The sequence below is a fragment of the Amblyomma mixtum genome, chromosome 3 (assembly GCF_055824585.1).
Source record: "Amblyomma mixtum isolate Tamu chromosome 3, ASM5582458v1, whole genome shotgun sequence".
Lineage (NCBI taxonomy): Eukaryota > Metazoa > Arthropoda > Arachnida > Ixodida > Ixodidae > Amblyomma > Amblyomma mixtum.
The window spans coordinates 174,113,077-174,137,998 of NC_143014.1; the positions used below are offsets into that span (position 1 = coordinate 174,113,077).

The 24,922-nt window shown below is 47.5% G+C and overlaps 1 protein-coding gene across 2 annotated transcripts in view; it reads right to left on the reverse strand.

The window, feature by feature from the left end:
- Nucleotides 1–4,650: 4,650 nt before the first annotated feature.
- Nucleotides 4,651–24,922, reverse strand: part of LOC149352744 (transcriptional regulator Erg-like) — a 162,737-nt gene continuing 142,465 nt past the window's right edge. For both annotated transcript variants that reach the window (XM_089581973.1, XM_089581974.1), the window contains exons 6-8: nt 21,220–21,300; nt 10,893–10,940; nt 4,651–9,723 (exon numbers count right to left, since the gene is read on the reverse strand). In XM_089581973.1, coding sequence (XP_089438099.1) covers nt 9,194–9,723; nt 10,893–10,940; nt 21,220–21,300 — 659 coding nt within the window. In that variant the 3' untranslated portion in view covers nt 4,651–9,193. The remainder of the gene's footprint in view (nt 9,724–10,892; nt 10,941–21,219; nt 21,301–24,922) is intronic.

The window sequence follows — 24,922 nt, forward strand, 5'->3', positions numbered from 1 at the left end:
CGTCGTCGGGAGTCTACGCCATAGACTACGTCTGTTGAGGCCACTGCAAGTGCGCAGTCGGACGGCGATCTTAAAAGTGTTACCAGTGCTGGTATGTCACCCGAGTACACGGAATCGGAGCGAGAGCAAAGCCCTGAGCAGCCGGCAGCCGACGACCAGAGCACGGTTCCAGCCCCAGCTACAACGTCGAGTCCGACTGATCGCCCGCAGGACATTCTCAAGCGTTCGACAAGGACAAAGAAACCAGTACAGCGGTTCCAATTTTAGGAGGGCAGAAGTGGTGTATTCGTTGGTTTCGCGCCAGCAAGCTGCTGCGAGCGCACCCCCCCCCCCCCCCCACTCTTCGTATTGGACTGATACCGCATTCCCCCTCTTCCCTGCCGGTACCCTCTCAGCACGCTAAGGTAATTAAGTGCTATTGTCTCTAATAAACGCGTTGTTCACCGCCAACCATCGTCCTTGCTGCTGCGCAGTTTGCGCGGGCTTTACTACAGTGACCTTGGCCGCAACTCTCGCATGCAGACTGGCTTATCTATCACCGTGCAGACCAAGGACAACCTACCTGGCGTACAGTTCGTCGAGAATACACTGGTGTCGTTGTGGCCAGCGTATACCGGGTGTCCCAGCTAAATGTAACCAAAATTTTAAAGGCGAAGTGTCCTAGCTCAGTGAAACCAACTGAGGGTTGTTCATAGTCGCGTGGCCTAGTCTTGAGTATTTTTTCGCTGTTAAAAGTTAATTAATTAGTTAAGTTTAATTAGCTAACCTTTTAATTATTGACTTCAGGAAGAAAGTGTCAATGAAAGTTTTAGATCACCTCGAAAAACCGCTAGTAGTGCTGTTTCCGTCAAATTACGATTTACGTAGCTTCATTTATTGGCCTTAAAAGAAAGTTGTCACGTGACCAGCTGCTCGCTCACTTCTCTGACCCAATGTGCACCTCGAAGTCTCATCGAGGAGAGGACTTCTGAAAAAACGGATTTTATTCTTTAAGGCGCGTCTTGGGACGTTGAAGTGGCACAGCTGTCATGTGGAAGCTTTTTCTTATTGTGTGGGTTATGGTTAAAGGCCGGTAAAAAAACTACTTTACGCAAATATTACTTTGCTGCAAATGTCTCAGTAAGCTGTTTCTCAAAGCGATCTAAAACTTTTCCATTGACACTTTGTTCCTCAAGTCAATAATTAAAAAGTTAGTTAATTAAGCTTAACTAATTAGGCAACCCTGAGGAACGAAAAAAATACTGCAGACTAGGTCACGCGACTCTAAACAACCCTCATTTGGTTTCAGACGGCTAGGACACCCCTGTTTTTTAAGTTTGGTTACATTTAGCTGGGACACCTGGGATATACTTGCGCGTCCTCCAAAACCGTTGCTCCTTCCAAAGCAAACTGGCGCTCGCAACGAGGTCGGTGGCCTGCGCCCGCTTTTACCACGGCCCACCTCTGCTTCAGCGCCCAGAAGACGGGGCCGAAAATTCCGAATTCTTCTTTTATTGTCCACACAATTTCTTTAAGGAAGACTCGTACAGCGCGCAGAGTGCCTCCGATGTGGCCGAATATGGGTACACCAGCCGAATATGCCAGCCTCGTCAGCGTGCACTCCTTTATTCCGCGGCCCGCATAGGCTTCGGCGCCCAGAAAACGGGTTATGGAGGAATAACTTAAGGGACAGGGAGTAAATATTCCGAATATGTACTTCTGTTTTCTTGTCACTGAAGCCGATGTGAGCTGTGGTAAAAGCGGGCGCGTGGTGGCATTTCCTCCATGAATGTCCCTTTTTGGTTGGCTTCCTCACATGGCGCACAAGCACGCTGGTCAGAACTGCGCCACTACACGGCTTCACCGCACGACAGTTGTCTCATGGTGGAAAATGGATACGCCAGAAAGGAGGCTATCAGTGCTTTGATATTATGGCCGCCTTTCAGTCAACGGGAATGTCCTCACGCTTTCGTCCTCCACCGCTGTACCTCTCATCGGCCTTGTGAAAACAGAGGGAAGTCGATAGAGTCAAGCACACAAAACGCACTGTCAAACCGTCACACAATGTGACCACGAAACCAAAACGAAAGCTAAACTGCGCACGGCATATTAGAAAGCACAGCGGGCTAGCAGCGCACCATGTGCAGCGAAGAGGTTTGAGAACGGGTGAACCCCAATAACCTTGGCAACTCTGTCAGGCGCAGCGGACCGTGTTCAACCCACTGCGTGACATCGTTCGGCGAGCCGTGTACTCAAGTTTCGGCGAGCGTGGCCGCACGGTGTCAAAATTTTATCGCGCCGAAGCCGACGAATAATGCGATGAAACGCTCCACGCGGGCCCCGCTTGAGGCAGGAAAGGTTTGGCGCATGTTTTGTGCGCTGCTCAGAAGAGCCGGGCGTGCGCGATAATTTCCATTTTCCGCATCGATTGGCTACTGAACTGTTGTGCACCGTTACAATTTAATACTCAAAGCGAAGTGGTCAGTGAAGTTCATTTCGGTTTCTTATATCCCTTTGTAGTAAAATTATGCTTCGTAAAAACGAGATTTCAATAGCATGAACTTCTGTGGGAGCTTCTAAGGGGAATAGCTATTCCTTTGTTATATTAATTGTTTCGTTATAAACCGTTTAGTCACTGAGAGGTTTGACTGCATGAGATGTATAGGTTTGTTACAGAGCTCAAAAAAGTTTTCGCATGCGTACTCGAAACTCAACGCAGCGTCTTTGCGCATCTTTATTGTACCATATCACTCATCGCCTTTGGAGGAAGGCAGGTCTCATGACAAACTTTGTCGGTGCTTGCTACAGAGACAGCTGGATTGATAAAGTGACGCTGATGATGGGGATTCATGCGTAAGGGCAACTTGGCCCAAGAGCTCCATGACTGACATGTTCTTTTTTCATCGGCACGAGGAGGGGTCAAAAACCCTGTTTCTTAAGCAGTTCAGCGTAGTGAAGCCGAACACCAGGCCAGGGTAAAAAAAAGCTTGTATCCATTGGAAAGCCGGTGGGTATACCTGGCGGCACTTGGAATCGAGCCCCACCCCTCCCAGATAAGGCACGGATGCTAGAACTACTAGACGACTGAGAAGGTAACTGCACACTACTTACAGTAAAAAATTGGAAGCACTTTTCTTTCTTGCAATAAAGCCTGCAGACTTAAGCAAGCTTGTCTGTCAAAAATTTTTCTGCTTCGTCTGTACCTGTATAGCTTTCATATTTTCGAAATCTCGTAGCATATTGAGTGATTGAAGAAGGGCCTGATAGTTGACTGGTTGTGCTGAAAGGGAGTGGCAGGGCACACACTCCGCAAAAAGAGGAACACGAGCGCTGCTCGAAATTGTTCTCCGAGCAGAGCGCGCGGAAATATTATACCTGCTGACGCTCATGCGCACCGCACAAAATCTCCCAGAGGCAAGGCACTATTAAAACTACACGCGCTATTCACACATAAGTGACTGGAACAGCTTACCAGCTTCGTGTGTACGGTCTCTTGACCTGATAAGTGGCCATTGTTAGTTTGTTTTTAGTTTGTTTTGTTAGTTTCTTTTTCTTTTCCATGTCATTTCGCGCTGCTCGTTTTCTGCTTGAACGTTGGTATTATTGCTCAATTTGTTTTCTGTTCTGTATCCACTCCTGCTTCGGCCTCACGGCCTGCAGTATGCCATAAATAAAAATAAATCAATAAATAAGGCTATGAGAAGCACGCGGGGGTGTGCCCCGGTTTGGGGGTAGTGATGCTTAGAAAGAATGCACTCGGGATGACACGACTGGCGTTAAAGACCTTTTTTTTTTTTTCATTTCAAAAAAAGGAACTGCCTGTATTAGCTAGGCATCTCGTTTCCAGCACGAGGCTAAATTTTGACTTCTTAACTGCTGATCAGTGACAAATGCGTGAAACATGCCCTGCCACTGTGTCGTTCTGTGTGAAACGCATACATGATGGCAGTTATATCTCCGCGGGTCAAACCCTTCGAGAAAGCAGTTGTGAGCAGCGCTTCTGTACTTGTCCTGTTGGTCTGTCTACGTTTGCTCTCATCATCCTACAATACGAGTTTAATCCCGGCTGATATATTAAACCTGTCATTGGCGGAGTATCCAAGAAATGGCTGCAGCACTGTTATAGACACACCCCTCAAGTTAGAGGAGGATTTGTGGCCGGCTCCATTTATAACGCACATTGTTTCCTCTTTATAAATGTTCTTCCCCGGGAGCCGGTGATAAATCTCAGTCCTCGCTTCTGAAAAAAAAATATTGGCTCTGCCGCAGGTCGTCATGGATAACACTTGATTTGTCATAGTGAGAAAAGATACACTAAAGACCTAACAGTGCTTCGTCTTCACCAGAATGTAAGTCAGTGCGCTGGCCCTATTTCAAAAATGAGCCTGCTAAAAATGCTTGAGTTTAATTCATGTGCATTGGACACAGAGAATTCATTCATTCATTCATTCATTCATTCATTCATTCATTCATTCATTCATTCATTCATTCATTCATTCATTCATTCATTCATTCATTCATTCATTCATTCATTCATTCATTCATTCATTCTCAGTCTGGGGCACCCTACAAGGAATGTGCGCCCATAATTCGTTTGAGTTACAATAAATACTTTATTGATTGTACTGCTTTGTAGTAAAACAAAACGCACAAGAATTTCGTACAGAAAACGGTGGTTGGCTGTTTTTTTATTGTGAGTCAAAAGTAAGTTAACAAAACAACTTCACTTTTCGTGACACAATGTACAGTGTACTATAATACACATAATCGAATAAATAAGTCAGCATACAAACACAAGCCTCAGCTTATACTATATCTCGATCAGGATTGAGGGCCATCAAGTCTCGTGTTGAATAGCATGGTTAAACCCAATGTAAATCACAATATTTGAGCCTCCAGAGATCTATAACTCTCGCTGTTATTTGGCAACGCTCGTACAATTATACTGTCTTATTTATTTTTCCTAATTACGAGCTAGAATGGCCAGCTTCGTAACTGTCCACCAACAACCACGCCTGGTTGTCGATACCAAAGCGAGGAATTTTTTTGAGTGTGTGGGGTGGGGGAGGTGGTTGGATTGTTTGCAATAACTTTAAGCAATAATGAAGTCATTTTTGTTACATGAAAATAATTTGACGACGTTTGTAGAAGGCGAAAACACCATAAGTTGTGTGCACGTCAAGGAATTGCCAATCATGGAATTTGCAATGTGTCGTTACCTCACACTCGCTGATGGCACAAAGAGACATAGATGATATTAAATATTGACTAGCCAGCAAAACGAGATATAACAGTATAATTCAAATATCTTCTTTGCACGCCACGGTCGATGATTTCAAAATCGGACAATTGGGACAGCAGAATTTTTGCCACTAAGCTTTATGTTAAAATTCTGAGGAGCTCACTGCCATACACACAACTTCAAAGTATTGCTAACAAAAGATCTGTCGTTGTTTCGTTATCATGCTCACGTGACTCCCGAGAGTCGGTTCTGGAGTTATGCAACAGCAGCTTTTTGGCGCTTTGTTCCGCTTCATTGCTTCTAAGCACTTTTTTTCGAGATGCTTAAAGAGTCAGGAATATTTCCGTTCTGAAATAAGCAAACCGATGCAGTTTAGGAGCACGATGTCAACGGTGCCTTTGTTAAAGAAAGATAACAATAGGCTCGCAGGATATTCTCTCATAAATAAAGAGCCCCTGATTATCTCCTGCTCGAAAATTGTTATACTCTGGGGGTTGTGGAACATCGTCTGAGGAACTCACTCCCGCAAGCATTTTTTTAAAGGATTGCTAACTGCGCAGTTACAGCCATCGCTATCCAGCAGTTTAGCCACGCTACTCTCAGCCACGCCCTATACAGGACTGTTCCTTTCGCAAGACCGGCTACTAGTCTCCACAAGTGACATATCTAACCTCCTCTTCACATGAAGGCCAAAGATACCTCAGAACTTTACGTCATACAACCTGTGTGCGCCATACCAAGTGTGGGCTTTCACCTGCCGCCTGCACTGCAGGGCGGACCACAATAGTGGAGCGCCTTTGCGCTGTAATAAAACATGGTTATCACAACAGCAGAGCCCCACAGAACCGTAGCGCGCGCGCAGCGGATTTAAAATGACGATGTACTCACGCCACCTGCCCAGACGCGCCATCGAGTGCGTGAGAAGGCTGTGACGCAAAAACAAACAAACGAAGTGAAAGAACGACACAGCGAGCACAGCTCGTAGGAACACAAATGGACTAGAAAGCGAAGCTAAAACGCTTGCTTCTCATTGAACAAAAAAAAAAAAAAGAACGGGCGCAGCGAAAGAGATTGGGTGAAGACGACGAGACGCCAGAAAAGCACTTCATGTGGCTATCGCGATGATGGACCAATGAAACGCTTGGGGCCCCTTTCGCGGCGCATGGGCCTTCCTTAGTGTTTGACATCGACGAAAAGACTGGCTATGTCGAGCGTGAACGCCAGTAGGCTTTGGTTTGAATTTTTGCCACTATCGTTGCTTGCATGGCTCTAATATTTTGGAAGGTTCATACCTGATTTACGCCCTGAACTTGTCTATTTTAAATGTACAAACCTGGTCAGGAGCCCTTTAAAGACTTGTTGTCTTTGGGTGTCGCAGCGAAAAGGTTCAATCACATACAGAAGAATATGGCACTTTGTGCTGTAATAAAGCACCGAGTGTTGTGTCAGTTGCACTTCTGCAAAATCTGCCACTTATGAGCTCTGTAAATATCTTTGGCTGCATGCGGGTGAGTGGATGTGGGCAAAAGCTTCTACATAGTGACAAAAAAAAAAGGGTAATCAATGAACGTTTAAGCACAAGAAGCGTGACTAGACCAAGGAAAATGTATCTTTGAGTCTGTAGTGATACAAGATGACGCTCAGCGCATGTCATAAGCCCGTCATCTATTAAATAGAAGCTGGACAATGTCATAACGAAGAGTACAAGATATCAGTGTTTCTGCGCCCCCTTCGACAAAGACGACTCATAATAAAACCCAACAACAGGCACGCAATGGGCTGACACCTTTTAAAGCCATTTAACACCTCAGAAATGTTTGTGGAAAAAAGAAGAAAAGTTGCTGTTTGAAGATGAGGCTACTGCTGTTATGCTCTTCACGCTACTTTGAGTTCATAGGTAACACTGAATCAAGTAAGTAATTTACAGTTTTCACGTTTCCGTCAAACTGCGAGTTCGACATGCGTATAAAGAGAAAAAAAAAGATAGAGAAAAACCAAACAGAACAGAGGTTTACAAAAGCAGCAGAAGCATAATTTGTTCGCTTTCATGTAAACACAGTTTTACGATTCGGCCAGAACAGAAGGCAGAACCAGAGTCTGTAGCAATGGCAACGCTGAAAAGGTCGCAGAAGGTGCCATGCGGAAAGCCCGCAAGCAAACAGATGTATGCAAGACCACGTCTTCTTTTTCTCTTTATGAATAGCGCGTGTCATACATGGAAGGAACAACTAAACTAATACTCCAGCAGTAACATCTTCCACGTTTCAGCTGCATTTTTGGACGAAGGTTGATGGTGTAACGCGTCATGCTGACGTCGATCAAAGAAAGACTAGAATACACGCTTCCACTTCTTGTCTGAGCTGTAACGAGGCCCTTAATATTAGTTTATGCGTTCTCTCTGTGTGACACGCCTTACACGTAAATATTAAGACAACGTGGTTTCAACGGCGCCTTTTAACGCCACATTAGGCAAATGTCTGTAAATTAGGACTAGTTTAGCGGGGCACAATTCCATCATAGTGTTCACGCCGCGTACTTTTGCTTGAATAGGAACAGGCCGTCCCATTTGCACGCGACCAAATGAAGCCCCGTGGTATCCCTTGAGGCGACCATTTTCGGCACAGGATACTTGGAAGTGTAACTGGCGAGTTTTCGGTGCGTTAAGTTTTTGCTACTTCTCGAAAGAAAGCTTGTTTATTTGAAAATCTGGAAAATTACAGCATACCACTGATGCTCCACCGAGTATTATTTCTTGTTCTTTGTAAATAAGAGTTCAAAAACACCCTAAAGCAAATATGCATTCTCTCTTCACGCCACATGATACTGACAAGTTGTTTATGCCAGGTCTTGTTGCTTGGCGCGAGGCCATTCTTGCCATTGACCGCTAAAAGAATTGGAAACATATCCATGTAAAAGAATAGAAAACTGCTTTCCTCGTGGACGAAGTTGTTCGCTTTCCTTTCCTCCCCCTTTTTTTACAAAGCTCAAGCGACCGACCCGGAACACTGAACGACTACACAGATTTCAATCGATCACTTCGTGGCCATCGCTTTTGATTCCGCGATTTTAACCACATCTCACTTTGCCTGCAAGAGCGGCGGGGCATCACTGAGCCATTCATCCGCGCTCCCTGCGTGCTACGTTCTACGTGTGTGTCTCGCTTAACGTATGTCTCTGAAGACAAAGATCGAAGAAGTACTAACGACTTCGTTGGCGGGAATCATTATACGACACTGTCTAATATTTACAAAACCATGATAAGTTGCCGTTGAGTACAAGAAGTTACATGGCGATGCACTGTGACAACTATCAGCGAAACCCTGGGTACGTATTCGTTCAACACACACACGCACACACGCACGAGAAAAAAGTGACGCGCTCTCTTTGCTCGCGCAGTCAAGCGCCCAACCCAACTCTGCCGGACCAAGCGCCGCCAGGGGCACTGGGTGCAGTCTGCGCGAGTGGGGCAAAGGCTCCGATTTTGTGGAGACGTGGGAGACTACATGGGGGCACACAAGCGTGCTCCCGGAGGTTGCTCAGACTTTTCCGAGGCCATCTTCGTCGCTTGGCGGCGCCGAAAGCACGACAAGAACGTTCCTCAAGCACTAGGGTTACCCAATGTCCCCCTCCGTACGACCGCAGCGTCGACAGCGATGACCCCTGGAAAAATGGCAACCTTGTCTTCTCGCCCTGAGAGATCAGCGCAGTGATAATCCCATTCTACAGAATCAGGCCTATGCGCAGCGCCACAAAGGGACATTCGTGACCGCACTAGGAACATCGAGCGGAGCCACGTGTGGAGGTCGGCTTGTCGCGGACTCAGTCGTCAGATTGCCTGACGTTCGAGCCTCGACCGGGCAGCTTGCGTGACTAGCTTGCGACCTCCGCTGGTCCGCTCGGTGCTTGTTCTTGTCGCACGCACACACGGGGCGGGTGCAGCAGCGTCCTGGCGCGGCGCTCTCACATCGGGAGTCACGCGTAGTGCGGGTACGAGCCGATGTGTCCCGGGTGCGGCATGGAGTGGTGCGACGAGGCGTACAGGTTGTTGGGCGACGTCCAGTACGGGCTGGGCGACGGGAACAGCGAGCCCGTGGTGGAGGGAAAGTTGAGCTTGGGGCTGGCGTGGTAGCCGAACAGGTCGCTGGCCGACGACTGGTGGTGGTGGTACTTGTAGGCGGCCGGGTCGGCGGCTGCGGCGGCCGCGGCGGCGGCCGATGGCGGCTGCGTCGCCTGCGCCAGCCCTTGGAAGTCGAAGCGGTACGCGTACCGCTTGCCGTGCACCTTGGTCATGATGTTCTTGTCGTAGTAGTAGCGAAGCGCCCTGCTAAGCTTGTCGTAGTTCATGTTGGGCTTGCTCTTGCGCTCGCCCCAGCGCCGCGCCACCTCGTCCGGGTCGGTGAGCTTGAACTCGCCGTTGGTGCCTTCCCAGGTGATGCAGCTGGCGTTGCTGCTGTCCGACAGCAGCTCGAGCAGGAACTGCCACAGCTGGATCTGGCCGCTGCCTGCACGCGGCGCCATCCTGGTCAGACTGAGGCACACCGACAGTTTTCCGGAGAGCACGGGCTAAAGTTACTCCGCAGAAGACAGTTACTGAGACGCCAGAGAACAAAGAGTTACACAAGTTGCGCTAACACACATGTCTCCATCTTGATTATAGTCGGACACAACTTAAGAACGCAGCTGCTTTTCGCCGTCAAAAGAACTCCTTCCAGCCAATGACGTCGGCCGATTCTGATGGCCCTGCTAGTAGGACAAAGCAGGGAGCAGTAGATGAAAGCGGACAGACCCGTCTCTCCAACGCAGGCACCGCTTCCTGCGCTGTCACGCTTGCAGGGTCATGAAATAGGCCGACGCCATTGGCTGGAAGGGGGTCCTTTGACGGCGAAAAGCAGCTGCGTTCTTGAATTATATTCGACAATAGTATAAGTACTGCTACTCAAGCATCCTCTGTGACGCATAGCTATCTGATATTCAATGTGTCCTCGAAACGTGGAACGCAACCACACGCCCTACAATGCTCCGACAAATGTGAGCGCACAGCCCCTTCGAAAAACCTTACACTCTTCCAAGGCCCACGTTGACACCAGGAGCTGTGCGCTCACCTTCATGTGCTGTCTGTAGGACATGTGCGTTTGCGTTCCATGTTTTGAACGCACAGAGAATATCGCATCCGCGAAGTGTCGGAGAACAAGTGACTCAGTTAAGGCAGTGTTTACAAATCAAGACGAACGCACCTCCATTAGCGTGGATGCTACAATTGTTTCAGATCGTGAATTGTCTTATTTCGTGCTTATCAAGGTACGACATGGAAAATCACGATGTTGTCAGGGTATGTGCCAGCAGCTAGCATGTGTATGTTAGTGTGCATAAATGTGTCTTTTTGTTTCGGTAAACTCTTCGCTGAAAATGCGCGACTGTGTGTGTGCCTCACTTCAGTCATTTTTGCCTGTTTAAAAATGAGCATTTGCCAACTCGTCCAGCTATCTGCCGTATTCCGATACACATGTCCTGCAGTGATGAAAAAAGTGCGCATTTAAGATATCTTTTTCTTTCGCTTTGCTAACAGCTGTGATACCTAACTTTTCACGTTATGTCCTCGATTAGTGGTTACCGTGAAGTCCAAATGAAAGACCGCGCTGGAGAAACGCACCATTAGAAGGTGCAAGCTCACCTGAGCTGGCGAGCCTGCTACTGGTGGGTCCGAAAACCTGGTACGGATCTGAAAAATAGGGAATTCATTAGCTTATACACTGGAAGAATTTAAATTATTATTTTATGAACAGTCGTTACAGCTGACACTGCGATTTAGATTTTACTTCGAAAGCAGTACTGGTGTATCAGATGTATGTCGCATCAGATGTATAATTGTCCCGCAATTGTTTATCCAGGAACATATTTACAGGGGTCGGGCGACGTGGTACTTAGCCGCCTCATTTGAGCATCTCTTGTTGACGCTTTACGCTCTTGAAGTAGGTCACCCTCTATTTCAAATAATGCAGTTTGCACGGAGTATTAGCAGCAACAAACCAATGAGCAATCTGGGCCTTGAAACCACCCGTAGTTTAGTTAGCTCTTTACATAAGAGTACTTGGGATTCGCCAATCTTGTAGTGCACGATGATATGGCTTGTCGTTTGAATTATCACCAGACTTAATGAACGTTTGTGCGACTCAGACAACGTGCACTGTAGTATATATGAGACTAAAACATTTTGCACACACTAATTGTGTGTGTGCGTTGTCGGTTCTATTCACCCAGATCAGGCCGCACCCCAAGTTACATTTTTCACACATACATATTACACACTGTGCACACAAAAATTTGCGCATACGAAGGAATGAAAATAAGCAAATATAGACGCCGCTGACCGGATTCGCTCTTCCCTGCTACTTTGCAAGCGGCTAGTATCAAGTCGCAGGAAACGTCGGGAGCATTAAAATCTAGGCTTAAACAAAATGCAGGCGAGACGTACTCCACCGACTGTTTTCCATCGCAAAACATTCACGTGGTCAGACTACCATGTTAATCTCAATTGTTTAATTTCTTGCAATGAACCTTTTGCGATCAGCAAGGTCTCCAAAACAGGTTAAGCTTAACCAATAAAAATAGGCATTTCGTTATATCAGAATATATTCGAAATTTTATTCTTTTTTTGTATAACTTTTAAAGGATTTTTTTTTAACAGCGTACACTATAAGTATCAAAGAGCAAACTTCGTTCTAGCTGCTTATGAGGGTTTACTGCGAATAGGAGTTGCGTCACGGCCTAAGGAACATGCCTCGGTAGCTTTGGGAACACAAAAACTTGCAAGTTCATAGCTGTCTGGTTGTTAACTTTACTGAATGTTTAGAGACGTAAAATACCATCAAAGACAAAGGTGGCTTCAGCTATTGCGAACGAGTACACGCAGTGTCAACTTTGCAGCCCGTTGAGGCACGAATCACTTGCCGGCAGTACATCTTAAACCCGCGACTGGCCGAAATCCTGCGCTCTTATGGCGTGATTCTGTTACTTTTTGCGCCAGACATGTGACAAAATAGACAGAGCACCAAACATCTAATAAAATATGCAGTTTTTCACTTGAAAAGATTGCGATTCGATTGAAAGGAAAAAAGTAGCCTCCAAAAATATTCCGCTCTCCTCTGTCTCTTTTTAAAACATTACCTCCCAAAGTTAAGCGATCTTTCGTGTAGGGGCCTTGTATGTTGGGTCGCTGCCGCACGGATCGCTTTTAATCCAAGCTTTTCCCTACCAATGGTTCCTTTTTCCTAATACGTTCGTTATTTCGTTAAGTCAGGGAATGTGCGTACTTTACATGCAGTGGATAGAATGTTTTCTTATTTCTTCTTTCCAGGTCGCGTCGTGAATTTCGCAAAGCGCTCTGCGATTCTGAGCCGACCTGGCATGGCCCGTAATGATGGGCCCTGTCCGCCTATTTCTTTCGGCATTCAGATCCAGAGACTCTCCCTTTGTAATATTTTTAAACAGCTGCCCGCTAGCGTGCGGTTTCTGCTCATCTCCATCGCGTCCCGACGGCTCCGCGGGGTGGGATCGAGGGGAGACGGTGCCCGGAGAAAGCATGCAGCGCCCGCACGTGCCCGCCTGCCTGCATCCGTCTCAAAGAGCGCGCCGCCGCCACAATGTGCGCGAAAAGCTCGGCGGCAGAGTTGCGCCTGCCAACCTCGCGGTGAATCGCTGCGCCGCGTTCGTTTCGCCGCTTTTCTTTCTTCTATTTTTTTTTGTTCTGCTTCTAGTGCATCGATGGCTTTTCGAGAGCGATACATTCCTTAGCCTTCGATATCGCTTCTCTTTAAACCTCCGCAGAACGAGCCATTTCGCCTGACGCGGCTGTCATTCGTAATGCAGCTCTCGTGTTGAACGAAGTAGGTCAAAAAAAGAAAAGCGAGGGAAATCGCGAGCTCGACAGACAAACAGAGAGCGCGCAGGCGCACGTCCCTGTGTAGCTAGCAAAGCGAAACTGTCGAGAATACAGCGCTCTCGACAGAAAGATGGAGAGGGAGGAAAGTATAAACGACGAAGGGCCCAAGCGACGAGCAGCAGCAGCAGCGACAAAGCACGAGCGCCGGGGGCCGGCGGCGGAAGGGAGGCCACGCCGCAGCAGGCGAGCACAAAGGACGACACAGATTCATCATTCCGCTTTGGACCGTCGCCGAACGCGAAATCGAATAATGAGAGTCCTTTGACCCTTCTCCCAATATTTAGCGTGTGTGCGCGCGGGCGACTTTGGGCGTCGTCGTCTCCGATGCGGCCGGGCGCGCAGTTGGCGGCTGCTTTTCTTGCGGCGCCCGCGATCTTGCCAGCGCTCCCGCATTTAACGCTGCGCCGCTTTTGGTTCGTCCCGAGCTGCCTGCCAAGCACTGCAGCCGTTCGCTTTCGTTATTAATGTTTTTCTTTCTCGAAGCTCCCATGCGATGACTCAAGTCGTGCGCGCTCTGGTGCGGTCAGGAGTTAGGCGGCTTCAGAAGCAGAAATACATCTTAAGGGCAATAACGACGCAACGAAAGGAAACGTAGAAAAGGATAGCACGTAAGGTTTGCCTTTAAAAAAAAAAGGATGTGAATTGCAGCCGCATATATCGACACCACGAGTAGCAGCAGTAGCGGAATCCAGATTGAACTAGCCTGCCTCATGACGTCTCATACGCAGAAGTCCTGAACAAGCGGATTTTTCTCAATGGGAAGCGGTTTATAGACGCAATTTTTTCGCGTATCGTAACTGCACCATAACAATCAATATACCCGCAGATCCCTCCTCGGGCTATTTATTATCAAAAACGGGCCCCGTTGGTTTTCTACGGCACACTTAAGTACTCGGTGCGAGTGGAGGACAAACTTTAAAAGCAAGATTTTGCTACGCATTGGAAGGTTCGACCATTCCCGTCAATGTGTTCATTACAGTATCTTACAATATTACATTGTTGCCTCACACAGTAAAAGTGATGTCCTAGAAAGCTGGACTTAAATTTTACTTTATTATGGTTTTTGTATACTACCAGATATCTGCTGCTTCAACACTACCGGCATGTAGTCAACACGGTTAAATCATGGCTGTAGTTTTTTTTTAACGTTTACAATCCCTTAATTTAGCTGACAGTTTCAGAGAGACTGATCACTGTGGAATGAAACATCTGAGAAAGTACGGCAATAATCACAGCTGAAAACCTTTATACAATTTTCTAAGGGCACGAACAATTCGACAGTCCTTTCTTCCAGGCAGTGTTATAGTCAAATCACGTGACACTCGTAATCGTGTAACTCGAACCCCAAAACGGCGTTACTTTACTCCCATGTCAATCGGCAACTCAGAGGTCTTGCCAGAAACGGGCAGCATCTCTTCCCGGCAGTCACAACTGGTGCGAAAGTGCAATGAATGCATATTACTAGGCCTATAAACACTATATAGATCGTCTATAGTGAAAAGAAAACTGGGATTCTTATAAACTTTGATCTATAGGCCACCAACAGATAGTGTAGAGACAATAGGAAATTGGGGTTTTTAGATATTTTGTCGGCAGACAAAAGAAAGGAATATGGACTAAAAGAAATGGCTATACGATGGTAATAGAGCGTGTGACTGTTTATAGAGAACTTTTATGAGGGGATATTTGTCTATGTATGCGGAACTTTTCGGGCCTTTGGGTGAAAGTAAAATGACGAAGAAATCCGTTCATGCAGTATTAGAGCATAACGATAAAAAAAAAAAGTGCCGGGATCTAAGGGTGAGCTAGCGCCTCTGGTTGGCTTTAACGCCGCCTACTTCCCGGCCTTTATACGAGTCATCTTTAGGGCGTAACGGGGAGTTCGAGCGCGCAAGGCAAGACGGCAGCGGTGGTGATGTATTTTAACCAAACAGCGCAAAAGGCGTAGCCAGTGCGTCGTTCTTCACAGGCAGCGTGCTCTGTCAACCTCAGCTCACGCAAGAGCGGAGGCCCGGTTGCGAGCAGCCGTCCCGTAAACGAGGGTGGGCACCTTCGCAGAAGGAGCTCCGTGTCTTCGCCGATCTACACGCGGCAGTAAAGCCCGCCTCCAAGACCACGAACGCAAGCAGCAAAACGTTTTCGACAGAAGAGAACAAAAAAAAAAAGCAACCAAGAAAGAACAGCCACTGCGAGCAGGTCGGCGGCGATGAGAGCGTCCGAAATAAAACCAAAAGTTCTCACTTCGACAAAGTCCTCCCCCTACATGTAATCAACGCTTGTCCTCGGCCTAACGCTTCTATGGAGCCCTTTTTCCCCTCCACAGTTCGAGCGCTGCTTCCTGCTCAGAGACGCCTCGCGTTCTCCTAACTCAATCTCCTCCCCGCCTTCTTCTTCCCTTTTTTTCCCCTCTATCACGCCTCCCTTCCCTTCTCCCGCATTTTGGCGCCTCCGTCGTTGGCGGCGGCGGCTGTAGGCTTTCTGGCGGGGCTGTTGCCACTGCGCAAGCAAACTCGTTTCAAAACTGCTCACCCTCCTCCAGGGCGGCCAAAGTTCTTCGCAAACCCCGCTGGTTTCTCCCCGGGCTGTTCGCTCGTCGCGCACCGCTCTTCCCCAGCGTCTCTCCGGCTTTATTCTTTTTTTTCTTAGTTTTTGTTTCATTCGGCTCGAGTTGCTCGGCGCGGAGCGGCTGCGCACGCTGTCTGCAGCGCTCCTCGGGGACTGCCAATATCGAGCGTGATTGGTCAATTTTGAAGCGCAGGCGCGTCGGGCGCTGCGCGCGTCGAGCTCTGTGGATGTGTGCTTGCCGCGCATTGCCGGCGCGCGACGCCGACGCCCTCTATTTAACTTCCGGAGCAGTCTCGGTAAAGCGCGCACGCTACGAACCGCCGCTCACCTCGCTCGCTGCACGTCCTGCGCGCCGCTAGGGATGAAGGCCGAAAAGAGGAGGGGGCGCTGCTTCGAGAAAGGAGCGCGCCAAAAGTGGCTTTCCGCTGGTGCCCTCCTCTTCGCAAATATGTACTGCCGGGCGCGCCTACCTTTTGCACCTTTAATTTGTATTTGACGACGCTGTGGATTCTCCGCGCTTTTGTTAAGTGCTGTCATTGCACCTGTTTGTGCCCTTCAGGAAAACTCTCTTGAGCAACAACCGTGCCATCACTCCTCCGTTTTTTTTTTGTTGTCCCGCCTGCGTAGCCCTCATATGCGAAGACGTCATTTGGAGCATTATTTTATTCCTTCACAAGGAGCGGCGCTATTCACGGACTTCTGAGTGCGAGCGCTATTCTCTCTGCAATATTCCTTCTTCGTGTTGAACCGTGCTTTTTTTTTTTTAATTAACGCTGCCTGCGAAACAGTAATGTGGCAACAGAAGGGCGTCTTTACAGCAATGGAGAGTTTTCTGTACACTTGCTCTATCGATAGAGAATATCGAATTAACGCATGCACCCTAAAATGGAAAGAGTGACCAGCAGACATCAAATATATACTTCTATTTAAAATGCGTAGGTCAGTATGCGCACTTTATCGTATCCATAACAGGTTATAGTGAAACGAAACGCCGGAAATACGAATGCATGAGCTTATCACCTTAGTGATAAAAAAAGAGACCTCATGCGTATATAGCTCTATTACGCAATAAAAGTTCATGATTTGCTTTGAACTAAAGGCAGTAGGGCGAGGAGCGTAGCAGGCAAGTTTCACCAAAATGGCCTTTGTAGTTTTTATCACTAAGTCCAGCGCTGCAAGAGACCCTCTATAACCCACTTTCGCAGCGGTGAACACGCTGAACACGAAGAATCCTGACCGCTCAAGCCGTAACGCAACCTTAATTTGGCGTGAGAATAAATGTTGCTTCCTCTGCCTCCAGCGCTTCTATAGGACGCGGCAGTGCACATTACGGTAGACGAGTTGTATCCGAAAGACGAGTACTTTCTTCTCTGGTACTTCGGATCATAAAATTTCAACCACCTAGGCGCAATACATATTTCAAATAAATTCATTTGCAAATAAAGTTTCCGAAATATATTTAACAAGGAGGCGCAGCAGTTATTTTCCCTTCGTAAGAGGCTCGTTTCGAGCCACGAATGTAGTTGTTACAGAAGGATTGTATTTACTTATGAATCAGTAATCGGTAGCCATGAGAATCCTCTGCCGTAAGCGAGTTTACTGCCGTCTACAGCTTTAGTGCACGATTTCCAATAGAACTTGAGGTCGTGCCTGCGCAAGCTGAACTACACTACTGCAGGGATACGTTCAGTACTCCGGGATACTAACTGCAAACATGATAAAACTTTTAGCGCTTGCAAACGAGGACGAACATAAAGAAGACAACATGTGCGCACGTGTTGTTGTTGTTGTTGTTGTTTAGCGCACATGATGTCTTCTTTACGTTCGTTCTCGTTTGCAAGCGCTAAAAGTTTTTTCGTGACATACCAACTCGCCCTAACAGCCGCTATAATACTAATTACTTCGGCAATCTCCTCTTTTGCTTGCGACAGCTGCGGTAGGCGTTCACGTATTCTATTGAGGCTATCATTATTTTGTCCTTTGTCTGCTACTAATATTTCTTCTTCCTATTCTTGACCTTTTTGCAAGCCCAATTGGATAGGATAGATAAGCTTTATCCTCCTACCTCTGTGGGCGTCCAAGCAGTGTAAGTTATAGACACGATTGTAATGCACTTTGAATGTGGCCATATATACAGTGTGAACTTATTAAAAACAGCCCGCCGCGGTGACAAGTGGATTTGGCATTAGGCTACTGATCCCAAGGTCCTGGGTTCGATCCCGGCCGTGGAGGTCGCATTTTGATGGATGCGCCATGCAAAAACGCCCATGTGCTGTGAAATGTCAGCGCACGTTAAAGTGAACACCGGGCCCTCCACCAGCCCTCCACTACGGCGCCCCTCATAGCCCACGCAGAGCCATCGGGACGTTAAACACCAAATACCATATCATACCGTAAAAAGAGACGCATGCTGCCTACTTTAGAGAAACGGCGAATGTGGACGATGAAAGGCATTCCTGTATTAAAAATCCTTTCCGTGAATGATCCATGAGGCCGATAAGGTCAGTGGTTAAGTTCATGAGATACAAACTTTCCTAATAAACACGTTTCATCAAGGTTCCTTTCTTTTTGAGGCATGTTACCAACGATCAGAAAGACATAGACCATATTTCGCCGAGTCTTCTTTCGCGCCATCGATTTCCCTCCGTAAGGAATGTCAGCCACGCAAGCAACAGCGGGGCTTTCGAGATTGAATGCACGCTATAACCTGACTAGAGTAAGATAAAAACGGCGCCGAACGTTGGGGCTTAGGTTGGGGACAGAAGAAAATACAAAAAAAAGAAACAGAGCTACAAGCTGGCGGCGCATGGCCACGAAGCGCGTATAGGCGAGGGAATTAAAAGCAGCTCGGAGAGCAATCTCATCCGCGGATGACGCCGGAGAGGAGCAGATTGTCGCGCGCACTATCGCGTGGGTCGTCCTTGGAAGCGCGCGACGGCGGTGAGCCGACCACGGCCGTCGGTGCGGCTCGAGGCGAGGAGAGCGCGCAGTCAATTTCCGGAGCGCGCCTGAGCGCCGCGAAAAGCGCATCATGCCCGAGGCAAACACGTCTCCGTAGCGGTACGCGACGACGCGCGCGCCCCAGCGCCCAAAGCGGACGAGTGGGGAGGGCAGCGGAGACGCCGCGGTGGACGCGTCATTGATCCTGTTACGCGATCCCATCTGCAGCCCGGCTGCGGGCGAAGACGCGCCCGGACGAAAGCCGAGATTATTAGCCGCGCATACGTGGAAGCGAACGGCCGTTTAACGCGTCGGCTGCCGCTCGCGGCGCCTCGCGCACGGCTACACGGATCGCTATTCCGGGAAAACATTTTCGTTATGCTTTGTTTTCTGAAGGAGTGAGCGGTGCATATGCAACGCATATGCAAGGGAAAGTAAACGAGAGAAAAAAAAAGCCAGAACGCAAGAGGTTAACTTTTGCGCTTACTTCGCCGCATAGCGAGTGTATGTGCGGGAAAGCAAGCTTTGACGAAAGCAGAACACTGTCTAGAACAGTGGGAAGGCGTAAAGTTAGCAAAATGGATACAGTGAACATTTTGCACCCGAAGCCAAAGAACCAAGCTTTTCGGTTAGCACGTATATCACGCACTGATAAGTGATGGGGCAGTTTGTGGCTACAGGTAGTATCAAAAAGACGTAATCAAATGTTCACTTGACGAGGCACCGATATGTTGTGAGAAGGTGATGTGTACTACAGTCGGATACAACTCAAGAACGAAGCGGCAAATACCTCTTAACGGAGGCTCTCCGGCCAATGGCATCGACCGATTCTCATGACGTCGTGGTTAATCCCTTTGGACCTGCTAGCATGAAATGGCGGTTACAGATGAAAGGGGGTTAAGCACGGCTGAATCTAATTAACTATGGCATCATGAAAATTGGTGGACGCTATTGGCTGAAGGACTTCTTTTGAGGGGCAGCTGCCGCTTTGGTCTTGAGTTGTATCCCACTATAGTACGACAGGCAGCATTCATCAAAGCTGAGGTAACAGCGATTATCACTAGCCATGGCTAGGCGCAGTTGCATGGCAAACCGAACCGCGCTTACCCTGATTGTCACAATTACGGAATGCTAAGCTTGGCGATTCCAGTTAAACGGGTTACATGTGGCTAACTGACTTGCAGCGGCTTTCAAGTTGACGGAGTGAAGCGCAGGGTGCTCCATATCATCTTCTCAAAACCGCGCCACATAGCTGGTTGCAACACATGTGTACTACGCAAGCAGGGAGGAAAGCTGTGTGAATTGAGCTTTGAATATGCGCTGTGCGCCACGGCATCAGTTCGTCAAAGCGTCTAGTTCGTTACCACCGAAAGCTAGGGCGGAAGAAATCGTGGACCTCGACAGGCCGCCTCGGTAGGTCCAGAAACCTAGTGCTAGTTGAGATGAAGACACACTTCGAGTGCTCTGTCCATGCAGCGGCCTGTAATCAGCTTTGCATATTCCGCAGTCGCTCGCAGCATGGCGTGGAGCTTGCCTTATCCCTGCGTAATGGATAAACCAGCTGCCAATTATGAATGTCATGCGAGACTAGCGCAGCCGCTGCCATGTTCACACTAACGGTGTGCTTCATCCCATAAAATCCAGCTTCGGCAACCAGCAGCTCATTTCATCCCGTGTGAACCGGTTACTACGCAGTAAGTTGATGAGCGCTGGTGCAGTTACTCGCTGTTTCCTGCTGAGCCTCCTTTTGTTATCTTTTTTACATTTTAGTGCCCCTCTCATTTCCTTTGCACTCTTGTCGGGTTCTTGCTTGCGTGAATTTCAAGGGTTAAGTGAACTGGTTGTTCACATCGCACTCGGGGCAGTTGCAAGGAACGTTGTACGCATCACCACGGCACTTTTCTCTGGGTTTTATTCTCTTATCTCGTTGATGCAATAAACAGTAACCAGCAGATAGTGAGTAGCTGTTGCATATAATAGCCATAAACCCCATAAACCGTTACCCGAGTGTGCAAATGAGAACATTCTACTGTCGTAGCAATATCTTCGAAGCTCTTCACGAGGCGCACATAAGTTCTGACGGATCTCGACTGCTTATGCGTGTCGGTAGTTAGGAGCGACGAGTGATGGCCATTAGAAGGGAGTAGCAAGTATGAATTGTTCCTACCAGGTGCTTATTCGGTGCACGGTTTGATTGTCAAGTGCTTTCGCTAAATAAAGAAAAAAGTCACTGCAGTTTTTTTGCGGTTACAAATTTAACGATTTCTTTCTACATCCACTATTATCTTTTTCTCGTAACTAATTCTATACAGTTTTGGTATGTAAAGGAAAAGGAAGCTTGTTACTTCTAGTTTATTATTAGATTAAATAACCCATTAGATCTCTACTAGGAGCATCACATGAAAGTCGGTTTGCTTTGATCTCGGCCAAACTGTTGGAATCTATATTTATCACTCAGTCGTGGACGCATGGGACATGCTATAAAGGAGCGCACTATAATGGCTCTTCTTTGACTCAGCAGAGCTCGGCTGCATTTTAGCGGCAGAAAACTTACCTTGCATGTTGCGCAGGTGATTGTGGGTATGAGCGTCAAGAGCATTCTTTGGCATAGCTGGCAGGGCGTTGTGTGGGTAACCTGTTAGGAGAGCGGGAAAGAAAGAAATGGAACAAGAGTGAGAAGGTATTCTTCGGAAGAAATTATCTGCAGGGGTCTTTAGTCCATGTCGCGCATTAGACTCTTCTTATGTGTTGTTGCCTGTCAGCTCCCAGCTAAGTTCGGTACTTTGCTAGGTGCAAGTTAAGTGTTCACATCTAAAAAATCGAGATGCATTTCGCGAGCTCCAAATAGCGTAAAAACTAGACTGATAAAATTCTAAATGAGGTTGTTGCTTTAAAATAGCTTAATTAACGGCTATTTATCAGTGCTTCTCTAGGATTCGGCGTAGTCACTTTGCTGTTTTCTGCTTCCTTTCGCGTGGTTAGGCGGGACAGTATAAGGCTCGAAACAAACTAACGAAATTCCGATTATCAGTCAGTACCCGTGGGCCGGGATGGAATTAGCAGGGATGAGAGTATCACAATGCACTTCGTATATAAGTTAAGCTAGTGATTGTCTAGAGGCTTCGCGATTGCGTTTCTGACTTTCGGTGCCTGCCAAGCACCAGTCAGTGTGACGTGCCAGCAGCTTTATGAACCGGTCCCAGTTTTCACTGCACAATATGTAAAAGTACCGCCTTAGCAGGGCACTTCTTTGATAGTGTTTGATAGCAGAAGTTGGCGTTTGGGAACAGTGGTTTCTGGCCGAGCCGGTGGTGCTTTAGACATTAAACCATATCACAGAACTGGCAGCAGCAGCAGCCGATAGCGAACCTGGCAACCGTCGAAAGAGTCGGAAGGCAACACATTGCCTCGTCCCAGTGGCAGCACACATATACATCAGGCTGTTTAAGGGCTAAGTCATTGACATCTGACGGAAGCCGCTGTATCGATATCTAGGAAAGGAGGTCCTCACCTGTACTCTTCCTGACATGGGCTGGCTATAGTCGCATATCTTTATCTCAAAACAAAGCCTAGTACTATACGTTAGATTAGTCTTACAAAGGTTTTTCTAGGCTCATGGCAGAAAGTTGGGCTAGTTGTTTTCCTTTCCTTGCACCATAAAAAAGAATAACACTACAGGTTATAGCGTGATTTGCTGACCATAGACCTGCAATTTACGCTAGCCATTGCAACGGCAGCCAAGGTGCCGCGCAAACACGAACTTGTTGTATGGTTGAATGACTGACATCAAGTTTAGTTCACAAGAGAATGGCACAAGTGACATCTACGAGGTAGGGAAGATGGAAAGGGTAAAGTTTTGTCCTGCACTACGAGGGCGGCTTCATGGTTAATGTTCCACATTTATCATAGCCCCCGGCGAGCATTAGCTGGTTGCGGCGGGGTTGTCCAGTATCGGCGCGACACCAAGTGAGTATAGTAGCGATCGCGAACTGCCTCTAGACCAGATCATTCTTAAGGTAGGTAAGTCATCATAGGGCAGGAGCCCGTGTCGCATGTTCGGCAGGCTGCAGCGGTTGAGTGTCTTGTGCCCTTCTGTTGTGGGCATCAGCGAAGATGTGCGCACTCTCCTCATCTCGCCAACACGCGCTCTGTAAGTGCAGCAGCTGTTCTGACTGTATAAATTATGATTTGTGCTCAGCGCGGTGGCACTTTCTGTAGGAAGTGGGAGTTACTTGGCTATACGGCGAAAAGCGCCGACTTGCGTTGCTACTTGAATAAGGCGTGCTTTTCCTCGAGTTCCTCAAAGGGGTGGGACTGCGTTGTTTCGGTGCTGAGAAGCGCTGAACCGTGGTTGAGAAGAACGTCGATGGTGTGTGAATCATACAGTTTGTTAATATCTCCTAGAGAGCGCTGCACTTCATCCACCACGGAGAGGCGCAGAAACGCCGGGAAGATCAGGTTTCATATTTGGCTTGGCTATATTTGGCCATGAAATGTGGACTTAGCCATAGCAATACGACTCTTCTAGCGACAAACCTCGAGGACATGCTGTAAATATTTCCATAGCAGCCTAACACTTGCGTAAAAATCATTAAAAAAGCGAAGAACGCACTTCTAAAATAGTTTCTTCTGCACGCAGACGAGAGCCTCGCGGAGCAGCTGTCGATTCAGAGGCAGAATCCACGTTTTTGGCCCAACACTAGCTAAGCCAAATAAGAAACCGCGCATTCCCGGCATTCTCGCAATGGATGAAGTGTTCTTTAAAAAGTCGCACAAATGGCGGCAAAGCTTCCTCTCTTGGTAATATTGAGAAACTCTATTGTGGGGATGGCACTGTCATTGGTGCCATGTGATGACATGATCACAGGATGCATCGCGGCAGATGAAACGAGAACAGCCTGTCGGCTGGCTCAAACGGCGCGCCCAGGGGATTGATCGCCGTTCATCGCATTGCATGTGGAGGGTATCCCTAAGCGCAGCATAGTAATATAGCTGTACAATAATAACCTCGAATGAGAGGAATCCAGCGATGAGACAAGTAATTAGAAGGAAATAGTTTTCAAAAGCATAAGACGCTCCTACTGGCTGAGTAAAGCAGGTGGTAGCAGCGTCACCAAACTTGAGTTACAAAGAAATCATTGAGAGTAGTCGAGGCTTGCACAGCAAAGCGAATATTTGCTAGTTGAAAGAAGCAAAAAACTCGTACCTACGCTTGCCTGTGAGGCTTTTAAATGCCTTTCTGAATTATTGCGTGCACATATGAGGAGACCCAAAAATAACTGGAGGTCGGGTGCAGCAACGGCTTCTTGCGCTGTCCGAAGGCTCTGTGCAGCCATCTTCATCATTATTGCAGTAGGCGTCATTGTGAGAGACTGTTTTTGTTACACTGAATTTCTTTTTCTCAGAGATTCCTTGAACGCGTTTGTCAACGCTCGATGGCTGATTTATGCGGAGAACAAGCAACAGCTGAAGCTTGGTTACTGCTGCTGATTAATTCGGGGACAGTGGTTGAATTGAAACTTTGTTTTGGGCTTGTTGGTGATACAAAATGGAGTGAGGCGGCACAAAAAAAAGAAACACAGGACGAACAGAGAAACAACCAACAGGATTTTTTTTCCCTGTTGCTTATCCTTGCTGACTCTGCTTTTGTTTCGCTTTTTTTGTTGTACTTCTTTCGCTCTGCTGGCTTCTGGCTTTGTTCTTATTTGGCCTCTATATCATTTATTTGTTTCAGTGTCAGTGGCCAGGTTTTGTTGCCGAATGAGCTCGTAATTTTTTTTCTTTTCAGCAAGGGTCGCACCCACCCCTTCTTAGGAGATCATTAAAGATATTCATTCATTTCCCCTTTTAGCGGATGTCGGTGAACATCTTTACATCTTTTGGTTCTTTTCTTGATTATTCTCGTTTCCTCTCATCACGTGGATAGGATGACGGAAGTTAATGCTTGCTCTCTTCTCGAAATAAATATCGCCAGTTTCAGCTTCCATCCTCTCGGTTCTTTTCCTGTTCGTCCTCGACTGTTCGCGCTGCCTCACTCCGGGAAATTGCTATGTTATAGATAATTCACAAGGAGGCCACTGGGAAAAAAAAAACAAGCGTATAAATGGCGTTTTCTTTTTAAACAAGGATAATTTTCGATTGAAGACAAAATTTGTTCCCGCCGGCTTCGACCCGTCGAACCGCAGAAACTGTGTGATGAATCTGGCAAACCACTTTGGGGTGCCGCCACGGGACCATTCGTGAATTTGCGGAGTCGA